The sequence below is a fragment of the Microcaecilia unicolor genome, chromosome 4 (genome assembly GCF_901765095.1).
Source record: "Microcaecilia unicolor chromosome 4, aMicUni1.1, whole genome shotgun sequence".
Classification (NCBI taxonomy): Eukaryota; Metazoa; Chordata; class Amphibia; order Gymnophiona; family Siphonopidae; genus Microcaecilia; species Microcaecilia unicolor.
The window spans coordinates 83,040,493-83,065,844 of NC_044034.1; the positions used below are offsets into that span (position 1 = coordinate 83,040,493).

General features: G+C 42.0%; 1 protein-coding gene across 1 annotated transcript in view; it reads right to left on the reverse strand.

Moving 5' to 3' along the window:
• Window positions 1-25,352, reverse strand: part of DCLK1 (doublecortin like kinase 1) — a 625,924-nt gene that overhangs the window by 584,690 nt on the left and 15,882 nt on the right. Inside the window, exon 3 of the mRNA XM_030200382.1 lies at window positions 173-519. Within this exon, the coding sequence (XP_030056242.1) occupies window positions 173-519 (347 nt within the window). The remainder of the gene's footprint in view (window positions 1-172; window positions 520-25,352) is intronic.

Consider the following 25,352-nt stretch of genomic DNA (forward strand, 5'->3'; position numbering starts at 1 on the left):
ACACAGGATATTTATTAAAAGAAAAAAAATCTCATTTTCTTTTTAATGAAAAGTTACAAAGGGCAAGTAGTGTCTCCGATAATGGTGATTCTGACCAAAACACAATTTCATGTCAACTGCTCATCCACCTGCATCTTCTACAGTAACAAAATTCCATAGATGAAACTCTTACCTGTTTCCCATCTAGCGTATACAGGCGCTTCACCACTCCTGAATCCAGTTTGATGGCATCGGTTATATCAGTGAGAACTTGATCAAATGAATGTGCTGTCTTCTTGTTGAGAAGGATCCGGACAGCTTTGCGAGGTTTCACCCCACTCCTTATGATGGTGACTAATTTAGGCCTAATGAAATCCTTGTTCTCCTTAGTCTCCACGGGGCTCGGTTTGGAAGCGGTGAAAGAAGGTATTGCCCGTGGGGTGGAGATTGTCTTTACATTCACAGACCAGTTTGGATTGACATTCTTTGTGTATTCCAACTTCTTGAAAGGTTCGATTGAGCCACAGACATAGCTCTCACCTGAGAATGCAAATTAGCAGACCGATAGATTAATAGTATTTATAACATCTTTTAAGCAGAAGAGTCTAGTTATAAGCAGCTGACGTTCAAACACATATATTCTAAAATAATGTATTATTTTAAATTATATCTGTGCATAATGGAAAATGAACTTCCATTCGTTGAAAACACAGGATTACCTGAATTAGGTGTACTTTCCCCATTACCCACTTTTCCCTCTTATAAACCCTCTACTCAAAGAAAATATACCCAGACACCATCCCTGACACTGAGAATTGAAGGGAAATCTCCTCAGACTACCCCTGCAATCTCTCTCTCCTTTCTCTACTTCTCTGCTCTGTCGTCCTCTTCCCATTCAGTCAGTGATTGATACTAGCCCCCAAATTCTATACAAACCGACATTTCAGAGTAGATTCGAGATGCGCACACAACTAAATAAGTCAACAAGCCATTAACTATGAATTAATTAGCTTTAGCAGTTACTGAAGTTAATTGACACTAATTTTGATTTGCGCACTATAACACCAGGCACCTAAATCCCATAGGGGTCCTTTTACTGAAGGGTTGCCATGTGGCAACCAAGAACTATCGCTGGCCAAACACAGATGCGATAGTTCCACCCCCAAGTGCGCACCATTTGTGGTGCTAGCGGAAATATTAAAAAATATTTCCACAGGGGGTTACTCAGCGGTAATTGGGCAGCATCATGTGCTGCCCAGCTACCACTTGGTTAGTATGGCAGCCCTTACTGCCACCTCAGTGGGTGGCAGTAAGTGCTCCCCCCCGCCCGCAAAATGGCTGCATGGCAAGTGCAAACTTAACTCACAGCCATTTCATTTTTGACTATTTTCACCCACTGTGGTAAAAGGAGCCCTGGCACACAGCAAAAACAGTTGCCGCCACTAGCGCAGGGCCCTTTTACCGCAGCTTAGTAAAAGGGCCCCATAAGTGCGTAATTCAAAAGGGGCATGGCCAGGGGAGGGGCAGGAGTGGATCAGAAGTATTCCAAACATGTGCACTCTAGTGTTAATTAACTCAACTATCATGTAGGCTTCCAGACTTATCAACTAGCCATTATACCAGGGGCGTATCTGGACTCTGGCGGTAGGGGGGGGCCAGAGCCAGAGGGAGGGGGCACATTTTAGCCCCCCCCCCCCGCCATTTCCGGACCCAACCCCCACCACTGCCAGACCCCCACCTCGCCACCAATGACACTCTCCACCCCCTCCCGCCGCCGCCAACCCTCCCCCGCTGCTGTCACTTACCTTTGCTGGCGGGGGACCCCAACCCCCCGCCAGCCGAGGTCCTCTCTTCCATGCAGGCTGCAAGTTGCAATGCTTCCTGTTCTTCTGAGTCTGACGTCCTGCACGTACAACGCGCAGGACGTCAGACTGAGTTCCAAATTCTGAGTCTGACGTCCTGCACGTTGTACGTGCAGGACGTCAGACTCAGAAGAACAGGAAGCGTTGCAACTTGCATCCTGCACGGAAGAGAGGACTTCGGCTGGTGGGGGCTTGGGGTCCCCCACCAGCAAAGATCGGCGATGGGTTGGTGGCGGGCGTGCGGGAGGGAGGGGGAGGTGGAGAGGGTCGATGGTAGGGGGTCCAGGGCAAAACCTGCGGGGGCCCAGGCCCCTGTGGCCCCACGCAGATACGCCCCTGCATTATACCAACCTAATAATATGTCTTTAAGGGGTCCTTTTACTAAGGTGCACTGAAAAATGAGCTGTACTAGTGTAGGCCCATGTTTTCGGTAAATACAGATCCATTTTTTCAGCGCACCTGTAAAAAAAGGCCTTTTTTAATTTTTTGACAAAAATGGATGTGCAGCAAAATAAAAATCAGTACGCGTCCATTTTGGGTCTAAGATCTTACTGCCACCCATTGACTTAACAGTAAGGTTTCACGTGGTAACTGTGTGGTATTCATCTATGTGTGTAGAATGACGATTACCACCCAGTTTCCACTGCGCACCAGAAAATAAAAATTATTTTCCCGGCACACATAAAAAATGAAATTACCACCCGGGCCACGTAGTAGCCAGGCGGTAACTCCGAATTGATGCGTATTGGGCGCGTGTAGGCACTATCTAATTTACTCTTTGAGTCCTTTAAATACTTTTTCTTAACAAGGTTACTACAGAATGGTGACTTAGCTTAAATCGGCTATGCTCTATGGAGCTTCTCCGTTTCACTTTTCAGCTTCTTCAGGAGCCACTGTTCTCTTACCAATATTGCTAAATTGTACGCCATGTAGAATCCAAATAATAGTGCAAACCATCAGTGAACTACATTACAAATCATACCTATATGATGGGCTTACCCTGTGTTCTGTCGCCACACATTTGTCCTTTATTTCTGCTCAAAATTGTGTTGCCGTTTTAACAAAAACGCTATCACTTCTCCAATCAGAGCTCACTTCCAGGTTTCTCCAGTCTTAAAATATTTGAATACATCATTTAAATTAGCAGAAACTCAATGGTCACTTTAAATGTGGTCAATGTAATACATGTTCAATTACCATGGAAATTATAGAGTTTATAAATCTGGTAGATAGAAGGGTATACAAACTCAAACAGCATCCAGACTGTAATAGCACGTATGTGGTGTATGCTATCAAATGCCCGTGTCAAAAACTGTATATAGGAAAAACAATAATCTTTAAGAATGAATGAACATAGATTCTGTGTATTACATGTCAAACAGGATGCTCCGATGGTAACACATTGTTTAACACAATCTCATACATTTGAAGATTTATAATGTTTCATTATAGATCAGATAATTAAGAATAAAAGAGGAGAGGATAGGGGAAAATTACTATTACAGCGGGAGCAAACGTGAATATTTAAAATAATAGTGGGGTTAAATACAAACATGGATTGGAGGACCTTTTTAGAATTAAATTAAATAAGATTAGAAATGTCTGGAAATAAGAATATTAAAAGACTTTTTGGGTAAAGTATTCTATTTATATAAATATGGTGTTCAAATATGTTAAGCTCTGAGAAACATGGAAGTGAGCCAGGGTAAGACTATCGTATACAGTGGGGGAAATAAGTATTTGATCCCTTGCTGATTTTGTAAGTTTGCCCACTGACAAAGACATGAGCAGCCCATAATTGAAGGGTAGGTTATTGGTAACAGTGAGAGATAGCACATCACAAATTAAATCCGGAAAATCACATTGTGGAAAGTATATGAATTTATTTGCATTCTGCAGAGGGAAATAAGTATTTAATCCCTCTGGCAAACAAGACCTAATACTTGGTGGCAAAACCCTTGTTGGCAAGCACAGCGGTCAGACGTCTTCTGTAGTTGATGATGAGGTTTGCACACATGTCAGGAGGAATTTTGGTCCACTCCTCTTTGCAGATCATCTCTAAATCATTAAGAGTTCTGGGCTGTCGCTTGGCAACTCGCAGCTTCAGCTCCCTCCATAAGTTTTCAATGGGATTAAGGTCTGGTGACTGGCTAGGCCACTCCATGACCCTAATGTGCTTCTTCCTGAGCCACTCCTTTGTTGCCTTGGCTGTATGTTTTGGGTCATTGTCGTGCTGGAAGACCCAGCCACGACCCATTTTTAAGGCCCTGGCGGAGGGAAGGAGGTTGTCACTCAGAATTGTACGGTACATGGCCCCATCCATTCTCCCATTGATGCGGTGAAGTAGTCCTGTGCCCTTAGCAGAGAAACACCCCCAAAACATAACATTTCCACCTCCATGCTTGACAGTGGGGACGGTGTTCTTTGGGTCATAGGCAGCATTTCTCTTCCTCCAAACACGGCGAGTTGAGTTCATGCCAAAGAGCTCAATTTTTGTCTCATCTGACCACAGCACCTTCTCCCAATCACTCTCGGCATCATCCAGGTGTTCACTGGCAAACTTCAGACGGGCCGTCACATGTGCCTTCCGGAGCAGGGGGACCTTGCGGGCACTGCAGGATTGCAATCCGTTATGTCGTAATGTGTTACCAATGGTTTTCGTGGTGACAGTGGTCCCAGCTGCCTTGAGATCATTGACAAGTTCCCCCCTTGTAGTTGTAGGCTGATTTCTAACCTTCCTCATGATCAAAGATACCCCACGAGGTGAGATTTTGCGTGGAGCCCCAGATCTTTGTCGATTGACAGTCATTTTGTACTTCTTCCATTTTCTTACTATGGCACCAACAGTTGTCTCCTTCTCGCCCAGCGTCTTACTGATGGTTTTGTAGCCCATTCCAGCCTTGTGCAGGTGTATGATCTTGTCCCTGACATCCTTAGACAGCTCCTTGCTCTTGGCCATTTTGTAGAGGTTAGAGTCTGACTGATTCACTGAGTCTGTGAACAGGTGTCTTTCATACAGGTGACCATTGCCGACAGCTGTCTGTCATGCAGGTAACGAGTTGATTTGGAGCATCTACCTGGTCTGTAGGGGCCAGATCTCTTACTGGTTGGTGGGGGATCAAATACTTATTTCCCTCTGCAGAATGCAAATAAATTCATATACTTTCCACAATGTGATTTTCCGGATTTAATTTGTGATGTGCTATCTCTCACTGTTACCAATAACCTACCCTTCAATTATGGGCTGCTCATGTCTTTGTCAGTGGGCAAACTTACAAAATCAGCAAGGGATCAAATACTTATTTCCACCACTGTAGGTGCCCCCTTCACCCATAAGGTCTATTGTAATGGTGTACTGTTGTGGGCAGTGGGTTTTGAGGGACTCAGCAGACAAGATAAGGGAGCAACGGTGAGAAGTGTACCTGGGACCATGTTTTTGAAGTCCACTGCAATGCCCCCTGGGATGTCTGGGAGAGCAGTCTACAAAAATGCTGGCCTCTGCCACATCCCAATGGCGTGATTTTCTACATTTTTCACTTGGATGTTTTTATGGATCTATGGAATCTTAGCAGAGATTGGGCGGCGACGCTGGTATTTGGGAAGCAAAACTGATGCTGGGCAGACTTCTATGGTCTACGCCCTGATCATAACTGAATAGATATGGATGGGCTGGAGTGTACATTTTAAGGGGCTTCAATGTTAGCTTCAGAACGTTTAGTACAAGAACAGTGCTGGGCAGACTTTTAAGGTCTGTGCCCTGAGAAAGGCAAGGACAAATCAAACTCGGGTATACACATATAGTATTGTATACCATGTAAAATGAGTTTATCTTGTTGGGCAGACTGGATGGACTGTTCAGGTCTTTATCTGTCATCATTTACTATGTTACTATGTTCTGCGGTCTTATTAACAGTTTCCGGGAGGAAGGGGAGTTGCATGTTACATAACATCCTTGAGAAAGACCCTCTCCCTAGAAACTGCTAAGGCTCATGTGATTGCCTAAGCATCCCTTCATCCAGAAATGGATCCCTATCCGTGCACTAAAGAGTGGGCATTACCTTTCCCTAGAGAATTCTGCACATCTTCCTATAATGGGTGGCCCAAGATAAGAAAAATGTTCCGTTTGCTTCCAGACCTTCCAGCCTGGCAATATGAACAGTGCTGCAGGTTTCACAAGCTAACACCTTTCTTAAAGCTCTCTTTATCACCACAGAAGATGGGAAGAAAGAAAAATGGAATGAATTAACAAAATAACTGTGAAAACAGTTTACTTAAAATTGATATTTACAGAGAAAAGCGGGCTTGACTAATATTGAACAAGAAGTTGTAGTTTATATTCCAATAAACAAAGTAGAATCACAATTGGGTAAGTAGAAAAGCTGAGCGATTTTTTTTTTTCAGCTATTCAGACACAAAGCACAGCTGCAAGATAATTGTTGCTGTTGTAAATGAGCAAAGTCTAGTAGAAATGAAATAAAACAAAGCTGGCAGCACACGTTTCTCTGCATTGCAGAGTTGCCAGCTGCTCAGAAATGGAGTATTTCATTCTATACTTTCAGTGATATCAGTCTGAGTTGGCACTCACTGCACTGCTTCATTAAGGCTCTGTAGGAGTAGATAAGTTATCTTTACTACTGAACTTAAAAAGGTATGCACTGGAATACCTTATTACTCTTATGAACAGAAATGCACCTGAAAATGAAATATGTATTAAAAAGGCTACAGTTGAAATGGTCACAGGTTAGCTTAACGGAGTTTAAAAAAGGTTTGGACGGCTTCCTAAAGGAAAGGTCCAAAGACCGTTATTAAATGGACTTGGGGAAAATCCACTATTTCTGGGTAAGCAGTATAAAATGTTTTGTACATTTTTGGGATCTTGCCGGGTATTTGTGACCTGGATTGGCCACTGTTGGAAACGGGATGCTGGGCTCAATGGACCTTTGGTCTTTCCCAGTATGGCAATACTTATGTACTTCTGTAACCTCAGAAGCATGAATTGCTGAGAACTAAGGGGCTCTTTTACTAAGCCACATAGGCGCCAAGCACGCCCAAGCATGTCAATTCGGTGTTACCGCCTGGCTACCGCAAGGCCCGTGCGGTAATTTTGTTTTTTATGCTCGTCCACTACGGCCGCTGGAAAATAACTTTTATTTTCTGGCACGCGGCAGAAACTGGGTGGTAATCATTATTCTACGCACGTAGACAATTACCGTACGGTTACCGTGTGAGACCTTACCACTAAGTCGATGAGTGGCAATAAGGTCTCAGACCAAAAATGGACGCGCGCCAATTTTTATTAGAAGAACTTATTCTATAGATCGTGCAACAGCAGCAACAACAGAATGTAACAGTAACACGGGGATGATGGTCTCCGAGAAGAGAAATCTCTTTTATGTTGCAGGGGATGAGAGGCAACCACTAGGCCATTCAGAAGCTTGAAAAGAGGTATGTAGTGTGGGAGATGCTGTTTGAGAAGCTGCATTAAATGCTAGCAGTGCCCTCAGAGAAACAGCATTCAGAATAAGTTCTCTAAATCTAGCCATCAACAGAGCCATCTCCCTCATGTACCCATAGGAACTGATAACACCATCCCCATCAACTTTCACTACCCAAGACTCTACTATCTGAAGAGGGAAGCAGCATCAGGATGATATGTGGAAGGAGGCAAGGTGGTAGAGGTTGTTGCATGGAAGTCTCTTCTGGTCAAAATATTTATATAGAATACCTGTGCCAAGAGATCTTCTCTGAAGCCCCCTTCCTTGGGTCATTCCTGGGGGACATGATGCAATCATCAGAAATAAAGAAGACAAGGAAAACAAGAATGTTTATGCTACTCCCATGGGGCCACCTATGTATTTACATTTGACCCTTTGAAGTGGTCTTCTGAGAACTTCCTGACCTGTGTGGATTGAATTGCTTACTGGGTCAGCAGAGGAAAACGCATGCAGTCACAGATAAAAAGTGTTGCTTCTGCTTTTTTTCCTGCCACAAGAGGGTAGTTCAAGTGTCCCAGGGAAGTGGTGGAAGATTTATTTAGACTGCATGCTACAGCTGTGGCCTTCCAGTGATCCAGTCTGAGGTTCAGGGTACTATGAAGAAGATTTGAGTCATGGGCTCCATGTTCCACAGTGAACAATGCCCCTGGTCAAGATGGACCTAAACTTCAGAGTTAAGTGCTCACAAGGAACAGGAAAGCATGGAGACACTCATGATTGTGCAGAGGTAGCAAATGGGGCAACACAGGACCATCAGTGAGTCAGTATGGCAGTGTTAGGACCAGACCACAGCAGTGCTTCACCCAAGTTAAAACACTTCCTGTTTTCAGTCTCTCCTCTCTCAGTCTCTGACTAGGGCTGTTAGTAGCAGCATCAGATGCACATGCTTTCTTATACTCTGCTCACCCCTAGATGTAAGCAAGGAGGAAGTCTCTATGTGAGAACACGTGGCATCCTTCAACTATATGTGTCACATGCCTAATGCATGCGATGTCACGTACATCAAGTCAAACTGTTACCCAGGTTTTTTTCCTTCACCTTTCAGGAACCAAAGAATTACCTCCAAATGCTGAATGATTAATTCATGAAGGGTTACAGATATTCCATTAGCTGAAAAATAATCGTTACTGGGGGTTTCCAAGCAGGGAGGGGCGATGAGTGGAGTAGTGTAAGTACAAATAAAATTGTATTTATTTTATTGAGCATTTGGTTCTTCTGCCATTCGTTATACACATCATGGCAGAACACAAAGCCATACTATAATAACAGAACAGCAAAACTGGCTAAATGACTAAAATAAAATTGTGTAAACAATATAATTTAAAAACATAAAGGTAAAAGATGTTTTTTTGGTTGTTATTTTTTTTAAAGTAAAACACACAAGAAAGAGGATGCATAGCACAACAAATTGTTCTAGTTTACAATGAAAATACCATGGCAGACAAAAGATTTAATAGTTAGGAGAGCCATCAGTTCTGCTTAGGGTGGGAATCAATTATGGTGCATATCACCTTTGTAGTAACCACAATTTAAAAGCGGATTTAAATGTTCTGAATGAAGGTTCAGACCAGAGATCAATATGTAGAGCATTCCAAATGGATGGGGGCCAGACAGCAAAATGTTAAAGTGCAACCTGAGTCTATTTGAGGAGGGGATAACTAATAGATTTGAGTATGAAGTCTTGAGAGTTCATGAAGGAACATATGGGATAAGAAAAGATGCAGGGGTACCAGTATAGTAAGCACTATCTTCCACATTCTATAATCTTGCCTGCACAATTTTACACTTAAGACAAAAATTGCACACACAGGTTATAAAATGCCTATAGGGTGAGGCAAAAAAAAGTAACACCCTAGAGTTTTTTTGCTGTTTTCTCGGCAATCGCTTGGAATTTCAGTGTGAAATTTTACAGCTTCATTTGCTGTTACTATCTACATTTATATGCTGAGTAGAATGAGATTATCTTCAAACACAGTGAAGTTACAGACTTTTTAGTGTGGCCTCACAGTGATTTTCACACATCAAAATGTTTGCACTGTAAAACTAATATTTGAAAATAAAATGGGGAACAATGTTGGAGGCCTATCACAAGCTCCACCCAAAAGCCATAAACAATCACTGAACTCAAGGAAGAGCTGCAGATGATCTGGGACAAACTGCCACAGGGAATGATCGACCTCACATCTCTCTGCGACCTTGCCTCCTCTCTTCAATCCTTTCCATCATACTGAGCCCCTCCTTCTTTCAATTAAAGCTAGGAATGACACTTTGAGCATTCATAGTGTCTAGGAAATTCTGACACATTGTTAATTGTATCATTTGTGTGACATTATTTTATTGTGTTTTAGCTCAAACAGTTTTAGCATGCAAAAATCGCTAGGTAGTAACACTAAAATATCAGTAACATCAACATAGCTTAAGATAATTAAATGTTGTTTAATAGTAATATATAAGTATGATGACTAAGTTTATAAAATTTCTCATTGAAATTCCAAGCAGTTGCTGAAGAAACGGCAAAAAAAATCTAGGGGGTTACTTTTTTTTGCCGCACCCTGTAAAATTATGCAAATAATTTAATTGACAAATTAGCTGCTAATTGGCACTAACAACCAATTATTGGTGATACAGTTGAGTGATAATTGGCACTAATTTGCAGTTATGTGCATAATTGCACTTAGTCGGTATACTAGAACCATAGAGCGCAAATTCTATAGTGTGTAACTGCAAGGGAGGTGTGGATGTGGGAGGGGCATGGGTGGGTTGGGGGCATGTCCAGCACTTATGTGCCACATAAGTTACACATGCAACAGTAATATTTACTACTACTTATCATTTCTAAAGCGCTACTAGACATAAGCAGCGCTGTACACTTGAACATGAAGAGATAGTCCCTGCTCGACAGAGCTTACAATCTAACCACAGATATTTACACCAGCCACTGACAAGGCATTGGCAGCCACATCTAAATAGTGTCAGTAAAAGGATTTTGAGGCAGATGCAGCAACCAAACGTAAAAAAATCTAAATCGTTAAAGTCCCTAACGATTTTAAAATAACGAAAAATGCACCAAAAAAAAAAGTCACACATGCTGAGATCAGTATTGAAACGTACAATGTATCAAAGAATCACAATACACATCGTTAATCGGCCCCCAAATCATGCGCAGAGCAGCCAAGCATTATGTTAGCTGCTCTGCGCATGCCACAAACAGTCAAAACACAGTCAAATCACAAGCACATGGCTCCCAAATCAAAACAAAAATTAAAAAAAAGGGTCAGGAGGGGGCAAAGGCGCTGGTCAGGAGCGTCCTGTATGGCCGTCCTTGCCCCCCCACCCGTGGTCGCCGTTCCCCCCGTCCCACTTCCCCCTGCATTCTGCAAGAAGAAAAGCAAATGTACCTTTAGCAGCCCCGGCCCCCCTCCCTTCCTCACTACTCTGTCTCCCCTCTGCTCCGCCTCCCGACATCCTCCGCCCTGTGCCCCGCCCCCTCTTGGGGTCGCCACCACCATTCCCCTCCTCCATCGAGCCCCCCTCCCTCTTACCGGGCCCATGCAGCGCCTCTCTCCTCTGTCTGAAGGCGCTGCACGGGCAAGAAGAAAGCTGATGCCTGCCTTCGCCCAGCTTCTGTCGCGCGTCTCTCTCCTCCTGGGCCCGCCCCTGTCTGACGTCGGTAACCTACGTAGGGGGAGGGAGCGGCGGAAAGTGGGGAGCAGCGGGGGGGCAAGGCCGTCCATACAGGACGCTCCTGATGAGCGCCCTTGCCCCCTCCCGATCCTTTTTTTATTTTTTTTATTTGATGTGTTTTCTGACGTCCTTTGGACCAATCACAGCGCTTTTAGCTCTGCTAATGCGCTGGGATTGGCTCAAAGTTTGTTTATTTTTTCACTTAATGATTTTTCCTGGCACAGAGCTGTCCTAACGAGAGGTCCAGACCTCTCGTTAGATTTCCTGCCTTTTTCCTGCGTAAAGGCAATCGGAAAAGGTTAGTGCATGTCGTTTCAATGGGGTTTTCACACTAATTGCTCATCTCCATTCCGTTTTCGTTAGCTGCTGGCTTCCTCGGTAAAAGCCCTTTGATGCATGCAACGGATCAAATTTTCCTCGTTGGAGGGTCATTAAAGGCTCATTTAGCTTTAGTGCATCTGCCTCTTTATACTGTTTTCTTCTACAGATTACTAACCAGCATTCCTGAAATAGAGGAAAATGATCATATTGCCTAGCATTATAGATAAATTTAACAGCTATATTCTGTACAAGTTACAAACATTTCAAGGAACATAATATAAGAACATAACCACTGTCTAACATGTTCCCTGGTTTGGATGTTTTTCAAGTCAGCTGACCCCGGTATTTTAAATTTTTTTAAGAACGCCATGGCCATTTTCACTGAGCAGCAGGTTGTGATATACACCACATGAGAATTAAGGTATTTTTTTTTTGGGGGGGGGGAGTGGCAATTAGAAATTATATTTTCATGTTTATCATCATGTTTCTATGTTTGACTTTTAGTGTGTCTGAAGCAGGTACACTGCATTGGTCATAATGAAGGAGAGGTACAAAGTCCCAGAATAGTGATTGCTAAAGTGCATAATTACATCCGCAAAATGGAGTTACTGAGATCATACAAGTCCAACAGAGAATCATATTTTCCAAGATTATCCTCCAGCACTAATGGAACGTAGGCGGTGATTCACCCCAATTTGCAGCAAATTATTTGATTCATGCTCCTGAGGATGTGAATACTATTAACACTTGAGTGGCGTGATAACTCTTGTGCCCACATTGAAATATGGGAACATCTCTTCTTTTTATAACCATTGCATTTGGATGGAGGTGTGATTCCAGCATGACTGAATCCTGAACATGGAAAGCTTCTGTTTGAGTTTGGTAAATGCAGTCACAGGATGGTGCGTGATTCTTGTGCAATGGCATCATTGTTGAATGTTTGTTTATTTGGGTTATATGTTTGTTCAGGTTATTGCTGAATTGTACAGGGGAGATATATTGCTATAAAATTAAGAATATTTGCAACCTTTACTGTCATGGATGGAAAAGAGGAGTCTCATGGCACAAGTGACAAGACCCCTCCACTTATCCTGGTGCTTAGGTGTGGGATGAGCGATTAAGTTGTATAATGTGTGTGTTTGGTGGGGAGGGAGGTAGGGTCAATGGATTTCAAAGGTTAGTAACATATAGATGTTAGGTACTGAGACAGAGCAGATACATTTTCAACAATACAATGCAAGATAAATGCAAGAGTGTAATGTTGTGAATCAGCTGCTTAAGAAATTGAAAGACTTTTATGTATGTCCTGGATGGTCTTGGAGGAGGCTAGGCTCCCAAGACTGGGAATACTATCTTGAATATTTGGTTAGCATCCTTATTGATACTTGTACCCTGGGCTCCTTTCATAAAAGACTGGTGCCCTGGAATGTAGCTGGGACTACATCTCCTTTAGAGGACCAAAATACTTAAAGCATTTAATTGACATAAAGCTGACATAGCATGTGTCTGAGAAACTAGGCTGTCAGATATGAAACATCAAAAGTTCTATTCTATATTGAGATTTATAATCCGCTTTCAAACCCTAAGGTACAAAGCGGAGAACAGAACAAGAAACTTCCCAATTGGAAGGAATTTACATAACATTTCACAATTAAAATATAACAATAAAAATGCTAAACATTGCATCATTATTAATCAAGATGTTTGTCTGGTAAAACAATATGTCTTCAGTGCCTTACAAAAAAAAGACTATAAGAAGCCATAGTTCGCATTTCAGTTGGGATGCTATTCCAAATTCCACTGGCTTGAAAGCTGAATGAACATTCCCAGCATACCTTAGGAGCTATTCCTTTAACTGAAGGGATATCCAGAGTTAGATTCAACCTACTTCTCAGATGACTCCTATTTGCAAACTTAAGAAACTCACCAACCGATTCTGAATTCAACTCATGAAAACATTTGAACACTACAAAAGAGGGGGAGTAGGGAGAGTTGGCTCTTCTCAAATACCGAAGGAGACATGTAGAAGGATAGGAGTCTTTATTGATGATTTGTAATAGACTCCTATCCATCTACACGTCTCCTTCGGTATTTGAGAAGAGCCAACTCTCCCTACTCCCCCTCTTTTTGCTTTGACTATTTGTATGTAGGGAACTAGTGCACATCCACCTTTGGTGGCCTTCCTTTGAACATTTGAACACTAAACATGCAACTTTAAAATGAATACTAGAATTGATTTTAAGCCAATGCAACTTATTCAAGAAAGGAGTTGCCGCATGAAACTTTCCCATATTAAAAATTAACCTCATTGATGTATTTAACATTCGTTGAAGCTGTCTCCTTAATTGCAAATTAATATAACAAAATAAGGAATTGCAATAATCAAGGTGTGGTAACAAAATTGCTTGAACTACTGCCCTAAAACTTGAGAGTCTTAAGAAAGATCAAATATCTCTCAGTCTCCTCAAACTGAGAAAGAACTTTTAACTAGTACATTCATCTGATCTTCAAAAGTTAGTTTTGAGAAGTATTATTCCAAGAACTCTTGACTTAGCTTCATATCTCAAGGAGATTCCAGAACTCAGGTCAATAGATTTCTCTAAAACCCATTGTCGATTTCCAAACCACAACAACTTGGTCTTTTTGACGTTTAATTTAAGAGAGTTGGATCTAGCCCAATTTTTATCAATTGAAATATAATTTTTTACAGCAGCAAATGTTCCATGTAATGAATCATATTCTGGGCAAAGCAAAATATATCGGCAGCATATGTAAGGGAAAAAATATTTTTCACTTTCAAATAACCACCTAAAGAGCCCATATACACATAATAGCTGAGGAGACAGTGGGGAACCTTAAGGGACTTCTTGATAGTCCACCCCAAGAAAAAAGAACTCCAGGAGGAGATAAAAGCTACAAAAATTTATACCACACCAGGGCCTGATGGCTACACTAGCGAATTCTAGAAAATGTTAAGTACATAACTACTGGTACATGGTCCCTTTTGCAGTATTTTAATGCCATCATTATCGGGAGAGGGGGCTACCACCATATGCTAATGAGGCGCTTATCACATTAATATCCAAACCTGAGAGAGCTAGGGATACTCCAAACTCTTACAGACCAATATCCCTAATCAGCGTTGACTTAAAAATACTCTCCTATATTTTGGCAGACAGACTTTCCCTACATTTGCCCTCAGTAATTGGGGAAGAACAAGGTGGGGTTAATCAAGGGCAAACACTGTCAAATGTGTAAGATGCTGCCAATGATGCCCCTAGTCATAAGTTCAATATACCTTCCTTGATCATGAATCTAGATGCTGAAAAAGCATTTGATAGGGTTGGCTGGTCATTGATGTTCCAGACCCTATCTTATGTGGGCATAAACAGTTGGTTTGTGGCAGCAGTTAAGACACTGTATGCCCAACCCAAAGCATTTTTAATCATTAATGGAGTACATACTGAATCATTTAATATAGAGAAAGGTACACATCCAGGCCGCCCCCTTTCCTCATTACTCTTTATTTTATCCTTAGAAAGTCTACTATGTACAGTGTGAAGAGAGGTGGAAGTAGAAAGTATGAAAATAGGCCAAGCATCTATCAAAGTTTTGAGTTTTGAGGATGATTTACTATTGTTCTTGATATGTCCACAACAGCCATTACCGAATATGCTGCAACTGATGGAGGGTTATTGATTGATCTCAGGATTTAGGCTGAATCTCCTAAAATTGATGACACTTCCCACCACCTCATCTGTGAAACAGCAATGGGAGGGAACTCTCCCACTGAAGTGGGCAGAGGGTTCTTTAAAATACTTGGGGGAACATATACCAGCTCAATTGTCCTCCCTATATTAATTAAATGCCCTCCCTTTGCTCACTGATACCAAAATAAAATTCTGAATGTGGCAGACCTATCCTGTAACTCTTATAGGTAGAATTCATTTATATTACATTTTGGTAGTGCCTCACTGGTTGTATATGTTTCAAATGCTTCCACTGTACCCCAAAGCACAAGAAGAAAAATCTTTACATAGACTGTTGCAGACTTATCTTTGGCAAGGGAAGTGAGTGAGATTATCTATAAAATCCATCATGACACTTGAGAGAACATGGGGGCCTAGGCCTTTTGAACCTTCATTACATAACTGTGTCACGTGGAATATGGCATATCAATGAATGGTGAATGGTTCCGCGGGACAACAGAAATTTCCTATACACCTGTTGAAACTTCACATTCGATCAAATAACATTTCAGTTATCATCTTCATGTAGATGCAAGCAAAGCATCTTCAGTTCTTTCTGATTATATTATTTTTTCATCTTCTTCACTCATTATTTCTTTAGTATTGTTGTAGGGTTTCTGATAGAAGGGGGGGTTGGTTAACCTCCAGGATCCTAGTATATAAGGGGTAACATCTCCTGTTAAAGAAAAACACAGCCTTAATCCTGAGTGGAGTTTCACAAATGATGCAAATACCATTTTTAACCCTGGATATGAGTTTGCTTGGCTACATCCACTCTAGCAGGCATACATTTAAAGAAATATCTTTGTCTATGATCCTCTGCTTTGTTGTTTCCATGACTACCTCTGTGGTTCCTGGGTATCTCTCTAAGCTTTGTGAATGGGAAACTCCTATTTCTAATTGAATTTCCCTTTCACACATGAGAGTCCTCATGTGCTTTCATCCCTCCCCTCCGCTCTTTTTGATACCTCCTTCACCTTTCTTCTCTGGTCGATGAACATCGTTAATGATGGTTCCTCAGTTCCTTTCTCTTCCCAATTAAAGAAAAACAGGTGATTTGGATACTCAGGAGTATCCAAATCACCTGTTTTTCTTTAATCTTGTTGGTATCTTGAATTCTCTCTTCCTTCCTTCCTTCCTTCCTTCCTTCCTTCCTCTCTCTTCTTTAGACAGGAGTTGACTGAAACTTCCTTCCATTCCCACCAAAGAGCTACATAAGTTGAAATTTCTCTTCTTTAGTCACTGGTAGTGACTAATTCTGTTTCACCCTAAACTAATACTCTGAAACTGAAAATAACATTTAGAGGAGAAAAATGGAAGCTCCCCTGCATTCATTAAAAAACCAACTAAATGTTGAAACTGTCACTAGGATCCTTTTCTATTGCAGATATAGGTAACAACCATTGAGCAACCTTCCACTGGGGTACTGTAGCAAAATGGTATACTCCTCTTTCTCTTTACTTCCCTCATCAGCTCCCATCACCCCAGCCTTTCATTTCAGTGCCTTGTCTCTTCTTCCCCCCCCCCCCCCCTCCCTACATAAGTGCAAAAGCAGCAGCATCAATATCTGTACTTTTAGTGAGGCCAGGACCTCATAGATACCTGAAGGGCTCCAGGCATTTCATTCAATACCACCACTTGCATTTGATGCAAAAGGCTTTCTCATCTACATTCCCCAATCTGCTTAGCAATGTGTTTCTATTTAAATATGACAGCACTACTATTGCTCCTTTCCCTAGACACCCCATTACTTAATTGTGATTCATATCACTATAAAATTTATTAGCAGGAAAACTGGCAGTCTGGGTAGTATTTCAGGTCAGGCCTGAGCAGAAAAAAAAAGTAAAAATCGTCATCTTTTATTTAACACAGCACTTTGAAGAAGGATGACTTTGAAGGCACTCTACATTCAATCCAGTCAAGTCTCCTCTGAGACACCATAATTCATAAAGTACTTTCTGCTGCCCAGTTGCTCTCTACAGGATCTTACAAGAACATTATTTGTGTTGTCATTACTTAAAGAAAAGTCTGAACAGCAGGCTTGAAGCAAGGGTAAAGGGAAGGGAATAGCCACTTGACCAAAGCTGTTGGCAAGGTACAATTCAATCATGGTTTTGAATATAGTTTTGGTAAAATATAGTCTTCAAGAAAGCAATCAATTGAAAACTTTCCTAAATCACCACGGGCCCTGTTTACTAAGCCGCACTGTAGGTGCGCTAGCGATTTTAGTGCACGCTAAAAATTAGCATGCATTAACACTTGAGACACCCATATATTCCTATGGGTGTTTCTAGAATTAGCACGTGCTAATTTTTAGTGCGCACTAAAAATGCTAGTGCACCTTAGTAAACAGGAATCCCTAATTAAAAAATAGACATAGGCGAAATGACCATAACCTGTAACTGTAATTATAAACCCCTTCTCCAATAGAGATATTTGCCTTCGGTATTGTTCATTGGAGCATAATCACTGATCGTGAAACAAACTCAATAAATTGAAAAAAGGGGGAGGGGGAATTAGGTGCACAATCATTTTGGAGAGTTTGTCGTTTTGCTCCAATTTAAGCAATTCATATTACTGTTATTTTTTATTATTATATTCATATTTATTAATCACCTTTTCTTTATTTGTATCATACATTTAGGACCTTTATACTGAAAGGCATAAAGCTCTTAACGCATGGCTAGCATGCAAGAACAGGCTACCGCAGAAACACGTTAAAGTGCTTTGCAGTATTTTGCCTGTTTGTGTACTCTAACCATGTTATTGATTTTTTTTTTAAATATTTAGAGAGCTTGTTGTCATGCGCAGAGAGTGGGCATTCCAGTGTTATCCAGCCAGTGCTTATGATTAGTGAGCGCTAACTAGATAATGCAGAGTTAACCCACGAACGCCTTGTACCTCAGTGTCACATGCATTAGTGCATGACCTGCAATAAGATATTTTTTAAAAATGCCCCATAAGTGTTGCAATAAGTCTGGGCTTAGCAGGCAGGAAAGTTCTGTGTTAAAACACGTTAAGCCCAAATTTTACCGCATTTTAGTCAAATGACCTGCTCTAGAAGATTTACACCACATATAACAAAAAAGCAATCTAAGGGACCCTTTTATAAAGGCATGGCAAGCCCATCATGGGCGTGCTGGGCACCAATTCAGCACTTCCACTGGGCTCCTGTAATAGGCTGGCGGTAGTGCCTGCCCCCACCGTGTGCCATTTTCAGGGTATCAGAATTGTTTTTGTTTTTTAGCGCCGGGGACTTACCCAGCAGTAATCACACACACACTGAACGCTGTGGTAAGGGCTCCCCCAGGAAATGGCCATGTGGCAAGTGTGTCACGTACTCCATGAGCACTTCCTTCTTTCGCCAGAAATTCCCTTTTACTGGGCAGTGTTAAAAGGGGCCTTGGTGCACAGCAAACCCATCCCCCAACACCACCGCAGGGCCCCTTTTACCTCCGCTTGATAAAAGGGGTCCTAAGACATCAACATGTAAAACTAAAATAAAAGATAACTGCATAAAATATATATAAAACAAAATCAGACAAAAAAAGAAAAAGCCAAACTTCAACACTGACCAAATGAGAATAAAATAACATAAGAAAAAATATAATTAAAACGTGTCAAGAGTCCTACCTTTCTAACCATTAACAAAAACAGTAGAAAATATCAAGGCTTTACATTGTTTCCAGAAAATCGGAGGGGCGTTCTCAATGTGGGCTACCTTTAAGATGTGCTATTTTACTGTTAACTCAGGTTATTAGTAACTAGGCCTCTTTGCATAAAATTGGGCCTGTACTAAAATAGCACCAGTGGTAAAATAACGTCTTAACAGTAACCCATGGTGATAACTCTCCCTATGAAAAATTTTCAATAAATCACAGACCTTCCAGAAGTGTAATTTCAGAACTCAGGTCTCAGCGATCCTGGCCGGTATGTAGGCAGCCACTGGTCAGAGTCCCTTGGAGATTAAGAGATGCACAAACCCACAGTGAAGGTCAAAAGGTAAGTTTTAATATCACCTAACCTTAGAAAGGCAGTCTAGTTAAAGAACACTTATGAGCAATTCTATAGATTGGCTCCTCAGTTTAGGTGCCCTAATGCCATGCTCTTAGCACCAATTCTGTAACAGCATCTTGGTACCAAGATTCCATTAAAGCATACTAGTGTATGCCAGCATTGATGTTTAGGCATGTCCTTTTATGCCATGCCAATGGGAGGTGTAAGTGGGCCTGCTTAAGAGATGCACGTAATTTATAGTATTCTATAAAGTACATGTGTAACTTGGAGACACACCCATGACCCTCCCATGCTCTGCCTACATGTATGCCCCTTGCAATTAGGCACTATGGCACTTAGGTGCTAACTTATAGAATAATGCCTAGTGCATATAGGTGCTTAACTTTCAATTAATGCCACCTTTGGTCTCGTAAGTGGTGTGTAGCTCTATGCCAGTGCACCCAATCTTTTTGTGCCTGTGACCTCATAATTGTGGCCAAATAAAATTATGTGATCCCTGGAGGTGCAGAATAATGATGCATCTATGGAAACCCCACCTAGGACATGACACCAAAAGCAGGTTTTGTGACCCCATTTAGGGTCCGGACCCACAATTTGGGAACTTCTGTTCTAGATACTAGTTTATAGAATTGCCACGTTATCCTTTGGTGCAACAGGCGATTTAAATGGCATTTACCCTTCTAGTCATCCACGCACAGGAAACAAAACATGGACAATAAGGTAAGGCATGGGCAGTCCATGACAATCTGCTGCCTGAGGCAAGGAATGACCCTCCACTGCTGCCCCCCCCCTGAGGTGAGGAATGAGCAGACACTCCCCCCCAAGGCGAGGAATGAGCTGCCGCAGCCACCCCCCAACCCTCCCTCCCCCAAGCATGGTCTGAAATCTCCCCCTTCTTTCCCTAGCCCCCTTCCACCAATTTACCTTTTCTTTCTCATTTTTCCAAAGGCGATGGCAGCAATTCCCAGTGGCTACCCTGCCACCGGTCCCAGCCCCTTCTTTCTACTTCTCTCCGAGGACGGTGCCAAAGCCCTTACCCACACCCTTATCACCTCTCGCCTAGACTACTGCAATTTGCTTCTCGCTGGTCTCCCGCTCAGCCATCTATCTCCTCTTCAATCTGTCCAAAACTCTGCTGCGCGTCTTATATTCCGCCAGAGTCGCTATACTCACGTTAGCCCTCTCCTCAAGTCACTTCACTGGCTCCCTATCCGCTTCCGCATACGGTTCAAACTTCTGCTTTTGACCAACAAGTGCATCCACTCCACAGCTCCTCAGTACCTTTCCGCTCTCATCTCTCCCTACACTCCTCCCCATGAACTCCGTTCGCTGGGTAAATGTCTCCTGTCGTCCCCCTTCTCCCCCACTGCTAACTCCCGGCTCCGTTCCTTCTATCTCGCTGCTCCCTATGCCTGGAATAGACTCCCTGAGCCAGTACATCAGGCTCAGTCTCTGGCTGTCTTCAAGTCTAGGCTTAAAGCCCACTTCTTTGCTACTGCTTTCGACTCCTAACCATGACTCTCTTACTCAACACCCTCACTTATCACCCCTACCACTGCAATTTCCCCACCCCTAGCTGTCTGTTCGTCTGTCCAATTTAGATTGTAAGCTCTGTTGAGCAGAGACTGTCTTTTTCATGTTGATTTGTACAGCGCTGCGTAAGTCTAGTAGCGCTATAGAAATGTTTAATAGTAGTAGTAGTAGTACTGAGGTCCACCTCTCTGACATAACTTCCTGTTTCCTCAAAGGTGGGTCACACTAGAGAGAGAAGGGGCCGGGACTGGCGGCAGGGCAGCCTCTCGGAATTGCTGTTGCTGCTTTTGGAAAAGCAAGAAAGAAAAGGTAAATTGGTGGAAAGGGGTTGGGGAAGTAAGAATGGGAGGCAATGCTGCCTCAGAAAAGTGCTGCCTGAGGCCCCCGTCACAGGTGGCCTAATGGTAGGGTCACCCCTGAGCTAAGGCATAAAGGGACATGGTAAATCAAGATGAGACTGGAAAGCAAGAGCACAGTCTGGAATCCAGAAACAAGACATGAAGAGGATACCAACCAAAAAGCAAGAAGAAATGCAATGAACCAGCAAAGAACCTGCTCAGAGCAGGACAGATATACCTTATACCCTTTGACACCCCTCCATAACCACGTCACTGCTTCCATTATTTGAGGCAATTGAACTACATACTTAATACTCCTAAATCTCCTCCCCCCCCCCCTCAATTCTCCTTCCATATTTCTCCTTACTCATAGAATTATCTCCACCACCCTATCACAAAGCTTTCCTCAATATCGTAGCACATACTGTCCCACACACCTATACATCTTACCACAGAGAACTGGATCCACTAATACTGGAGAGAAAGTCAATACTTGAATAGTCAGGGGCTTCCAGTTGAGCCTCCACGCAAAGTGGACACGTGTAAGATCACTCCATGCTCCTTCCACAGCCTCCCCCTGGAATTAGTGCTGCAACCACCTTCAAGAACAAGTCAGGTGAAAGAAACCCATTCTGAAGCAAGTCTTTTATAAGTGCCATGCCGTGCAAGTGCTTAAAATCCGGAGTACTCCAGCTATAAAACGGATATATTCAGGCAAGGTCTCTACCCCAGGAACTGCAGAGACACCACACCCACAGCTAGATGAGAAAAAAGCAGATGATGCACTTTCAATTGTGCTGCAGGAACTGAGGGCTGCCAAGCTGAAGGTAGCGGAAATGGTGGTAGAGAAACTGGATGTGACATTAAAGAGATGGTGAAGAAGGTTGAAAAGCTTGAGGGGCACCTGCACTCCAGGCACTTGCACTCGGTGGAATTGATCCAGGAGAAAGACTCAGAAACAATGAGGGCACCTATTAAGCAGGTAGAATTCCTACCTGCAAAAGTTGAAGACGTGGAAAGTTGGCAAAAAAAGTCTGACCTAAGAATCTATAGAGCACCTGAAGGTGTGGAAAGGGACTAACCCTTACAATTTGTACACAAGTTGTTATTGCACTGCTTCCTTGAGTCTTCTGTGCAGCCATCCTATGAATTAGACAGAGCCTACAGAGAACTTCGGCTGCGCCCTGACCCAAATCTCTCCCCAAGGGCGTTTAAAATCAAATTGCTCCAATATCCAGAAATAGACTACATATTGAAGACTGCAAGGAAACAAAAGACCATTAAATATGAAAATTGTGAACTGCGTATCTACCCAAACTTGAGCATAGAGTCAATATGGAAATGCAAAGAGCTTTGCAACTACAAGCAAGTGCTGGCAGCCTGTAGGATCCAAGTGGAGGTTTGGTACTCTGCCTTATTGGCAATTGGTAAACGGTGCTTTTTTTGATTCTACAAAGGAAATAGAGGGCTTTTTGAAGTCTCAGGGCTATACTAAGAGACAGAACGGCCAGCTCATTTGGGATCAGAAGTCAGGGAAGTAGCCCATACCGGAGAAATCTTCTCTGAAACATCAAATAAAACAGAAGCAATCAATGACAGTTGTTCATAGCATGAAGCACAAGTCCTCCCAAATTCTGCAACAGGCTAAAATCATGGCAAAATGTCCAAAATTGGACTCAGACGTCATATCGAAAATGCCCTCCATGTACATAGCGCTATTAATTTGATTGATATTATTTAATGGAGAAAAGAAGGAACCATACATGTTGCAATAGATGCAGAAAAAACATTTGATAGAGTGGAATGGCAGTATCGTTTTGCAGTAATGGACAGCATGGGGCTGGGTGGAAATTATGGGAGATGGCTACGGTCTCTGTATGTGGATCCCAAGAGTGTGATATTGGTTAATGGTATTCGTTGCAGGAGTTCTCACTCATGAGGGGGACAAGAGGGCTGCCCAATGTCCCCTCTCCTGAAATAGCACCCATCACAGTCAAGGAGGAAGCTCATAAAATCTTATGGTATGCAAATGATACACTTATTTTTATGTCTAACCCATAACATTCACTACCTTTTTTACTGAGAGAATTAGAAATGTTTGGGTGGGTCTCTGTATTCAAAACAAACATAGATAACACAAACTTTATTGTTCAATGTTACTCCCTCAGATGTTCAAACTTTTCCTTTTAATTTGGCAAATAAAGGGTTTAAATACTTGGGTGTTGTTATCTCCAACAAGATCTCAGATTTATATCAACTTAATTATAGAGCCTCACTAAGCATATCCAATCAGACTTGGATACATAGAGTACTCTAATGCTGATCTGGTGGGGTAGAATAGCGATCTTGCAAATGACGATTCTTCCTAAATTCCTATTTTTGTTTGCCCATTGCCAAAACCTATTCCCAACAAACAATTCAAACAAAGGGATAAGATGTTGCAGTCTTACGTGTGGGGCGGGAGATACCCTAGAGTAAGGTGGTCTTTGCTACAACAATGTAAAGCAATGGGAAGAGCGGGACTCCCTAATTTACATAGATACTACCAGGCAGCTGTGATTAAAGCATTTAGGGAGCCTTACAGAGAGAACTCTTCTGTGCATTGTGTGGCAACTAGAAAAGAACAGTATTCGCCCATATTCCATGTTTGAGCTGGGATGAGGAGTGACTCCAACCTGGTTTGATAGAGATCAAGCTCCTTTCAAACACGTGTTTATTACTCCTCTATTGGCAACCTGGCAATTAGTGAGAGAGGCCTACCTGATGAGAGGGTGGACCCAACCATATCCCCCCAGATTCTATATAGCGCCTATATTTATATGCGGTTTTGCACATAAATCTAGGCATATTCTATAACTACATGCTTAGATTAATTGTTTTTAACAAGCTGTTAAACAATAACAGCTCTTAACAAGCAATAACGAGCACTAATTGTCAAAAATTTGAATTTACGCATGTACATTGCTAAGCGTATTCTGTAATATACTGCGCCTAAATTCTAACGTGTGCAGGCAAAAAAAGGTGTGGTTAGGGGGAATGGAAATGGGTGTTTCATGAGCGTTCCAAAATGTATGCACATTGTTATAAAATATGGGCCAATGTGCATAAATCTACGTGCAGGGATTTAGGCCAGCTTTTCGTTGGCATAAATGGACGTGCGTAGATTTATTTATTTATTTAACACATTTATACCCCACATTTTCCCACCAATAGTAGGCTCAATGTGGCTTACATAAAACCGTAGGGAGAACTACAGTTCAATAAAATACAATAAAACGTATAGGTATCATATAAAACAACAGAGATAATGAGAGTAAGAAAAGATAATGTCCATGGTTTATGTTGAGACAGAGGAGTAAGCCTTCTTGAACAGGGTGGTCTTCAATAATTTTCTGAAATTTAGATGGTTCTGAATTGATTTTAAGAATTTAGGTAGTGCATTCCAAAGTTGTGTTTGTATGAAGGAGAAACTGGAAGCGTAGGTAGACTTGTATTTAAGACCGTTGCAATCTGGATAATGTAAATTTAAGTAAGAATGGGAAAAACTGGAACTGTTTCTGGGTGGTAGGTCAATTAGATTTAGCATATAACCAGGGACTTCACCATAAATAATCCTGTGAATCAAGGTACAGATCTTAAAGGCTATACAATCCTTGATAGGGAGCCAATGTAGTTCTTTACGAAGGGGTTTGGCAGATTTGAATTTAGTCGCATGAACTACACCTAAGCATATTCTAAATACCACACATAAATCTACGCACGGTATTTAGAATACACTTAGGCGTGATTGCCTAATGCGCGTTAATTTTAGGCACCATATATAGAATCGGGTCCACAGACTTTTCAAAGACTATCAGCCAAGGTCCACTGGCTATTTTACATCTTTCAGGAATAGAATGAAGAACTCGATTTTACCTTATGTAAAGATCTATTTATCCCAGGCACCCTACTGGCCCAGGGCCATTTGCAGGAAGTCTTGCACTATAAAATCCCATTCTACCCATACTTACAGTGCAGAGACTTTCTCCTTAGAATACAAAAGTAAATTTGCAGAGACAACCCAACACCACTGAAGTTGTTTTGTTTAAGTCACAAAGTAAGAAGAAACTCGTCTTTAGTGCATGCTGCATTAGATAAGGTATATCCTCCCATAGCGGGTGAGTAGGAGAAAAAATGGGAACAATGGTCGGGAGAAATCTTAGGGCAAGAAAGCTGGTGCTACATTTACCAATATGCACATAAATATACTGTTATTACTAACTACAATCAACTCCAGTTTCAAATTTTGCACAGAGCATATTGGACTCCTGTAAGGATGGCAAGAGCAGGGGATAGTAACATGGGGCTATATTGGAGGCATTGTGGAATGCGTGT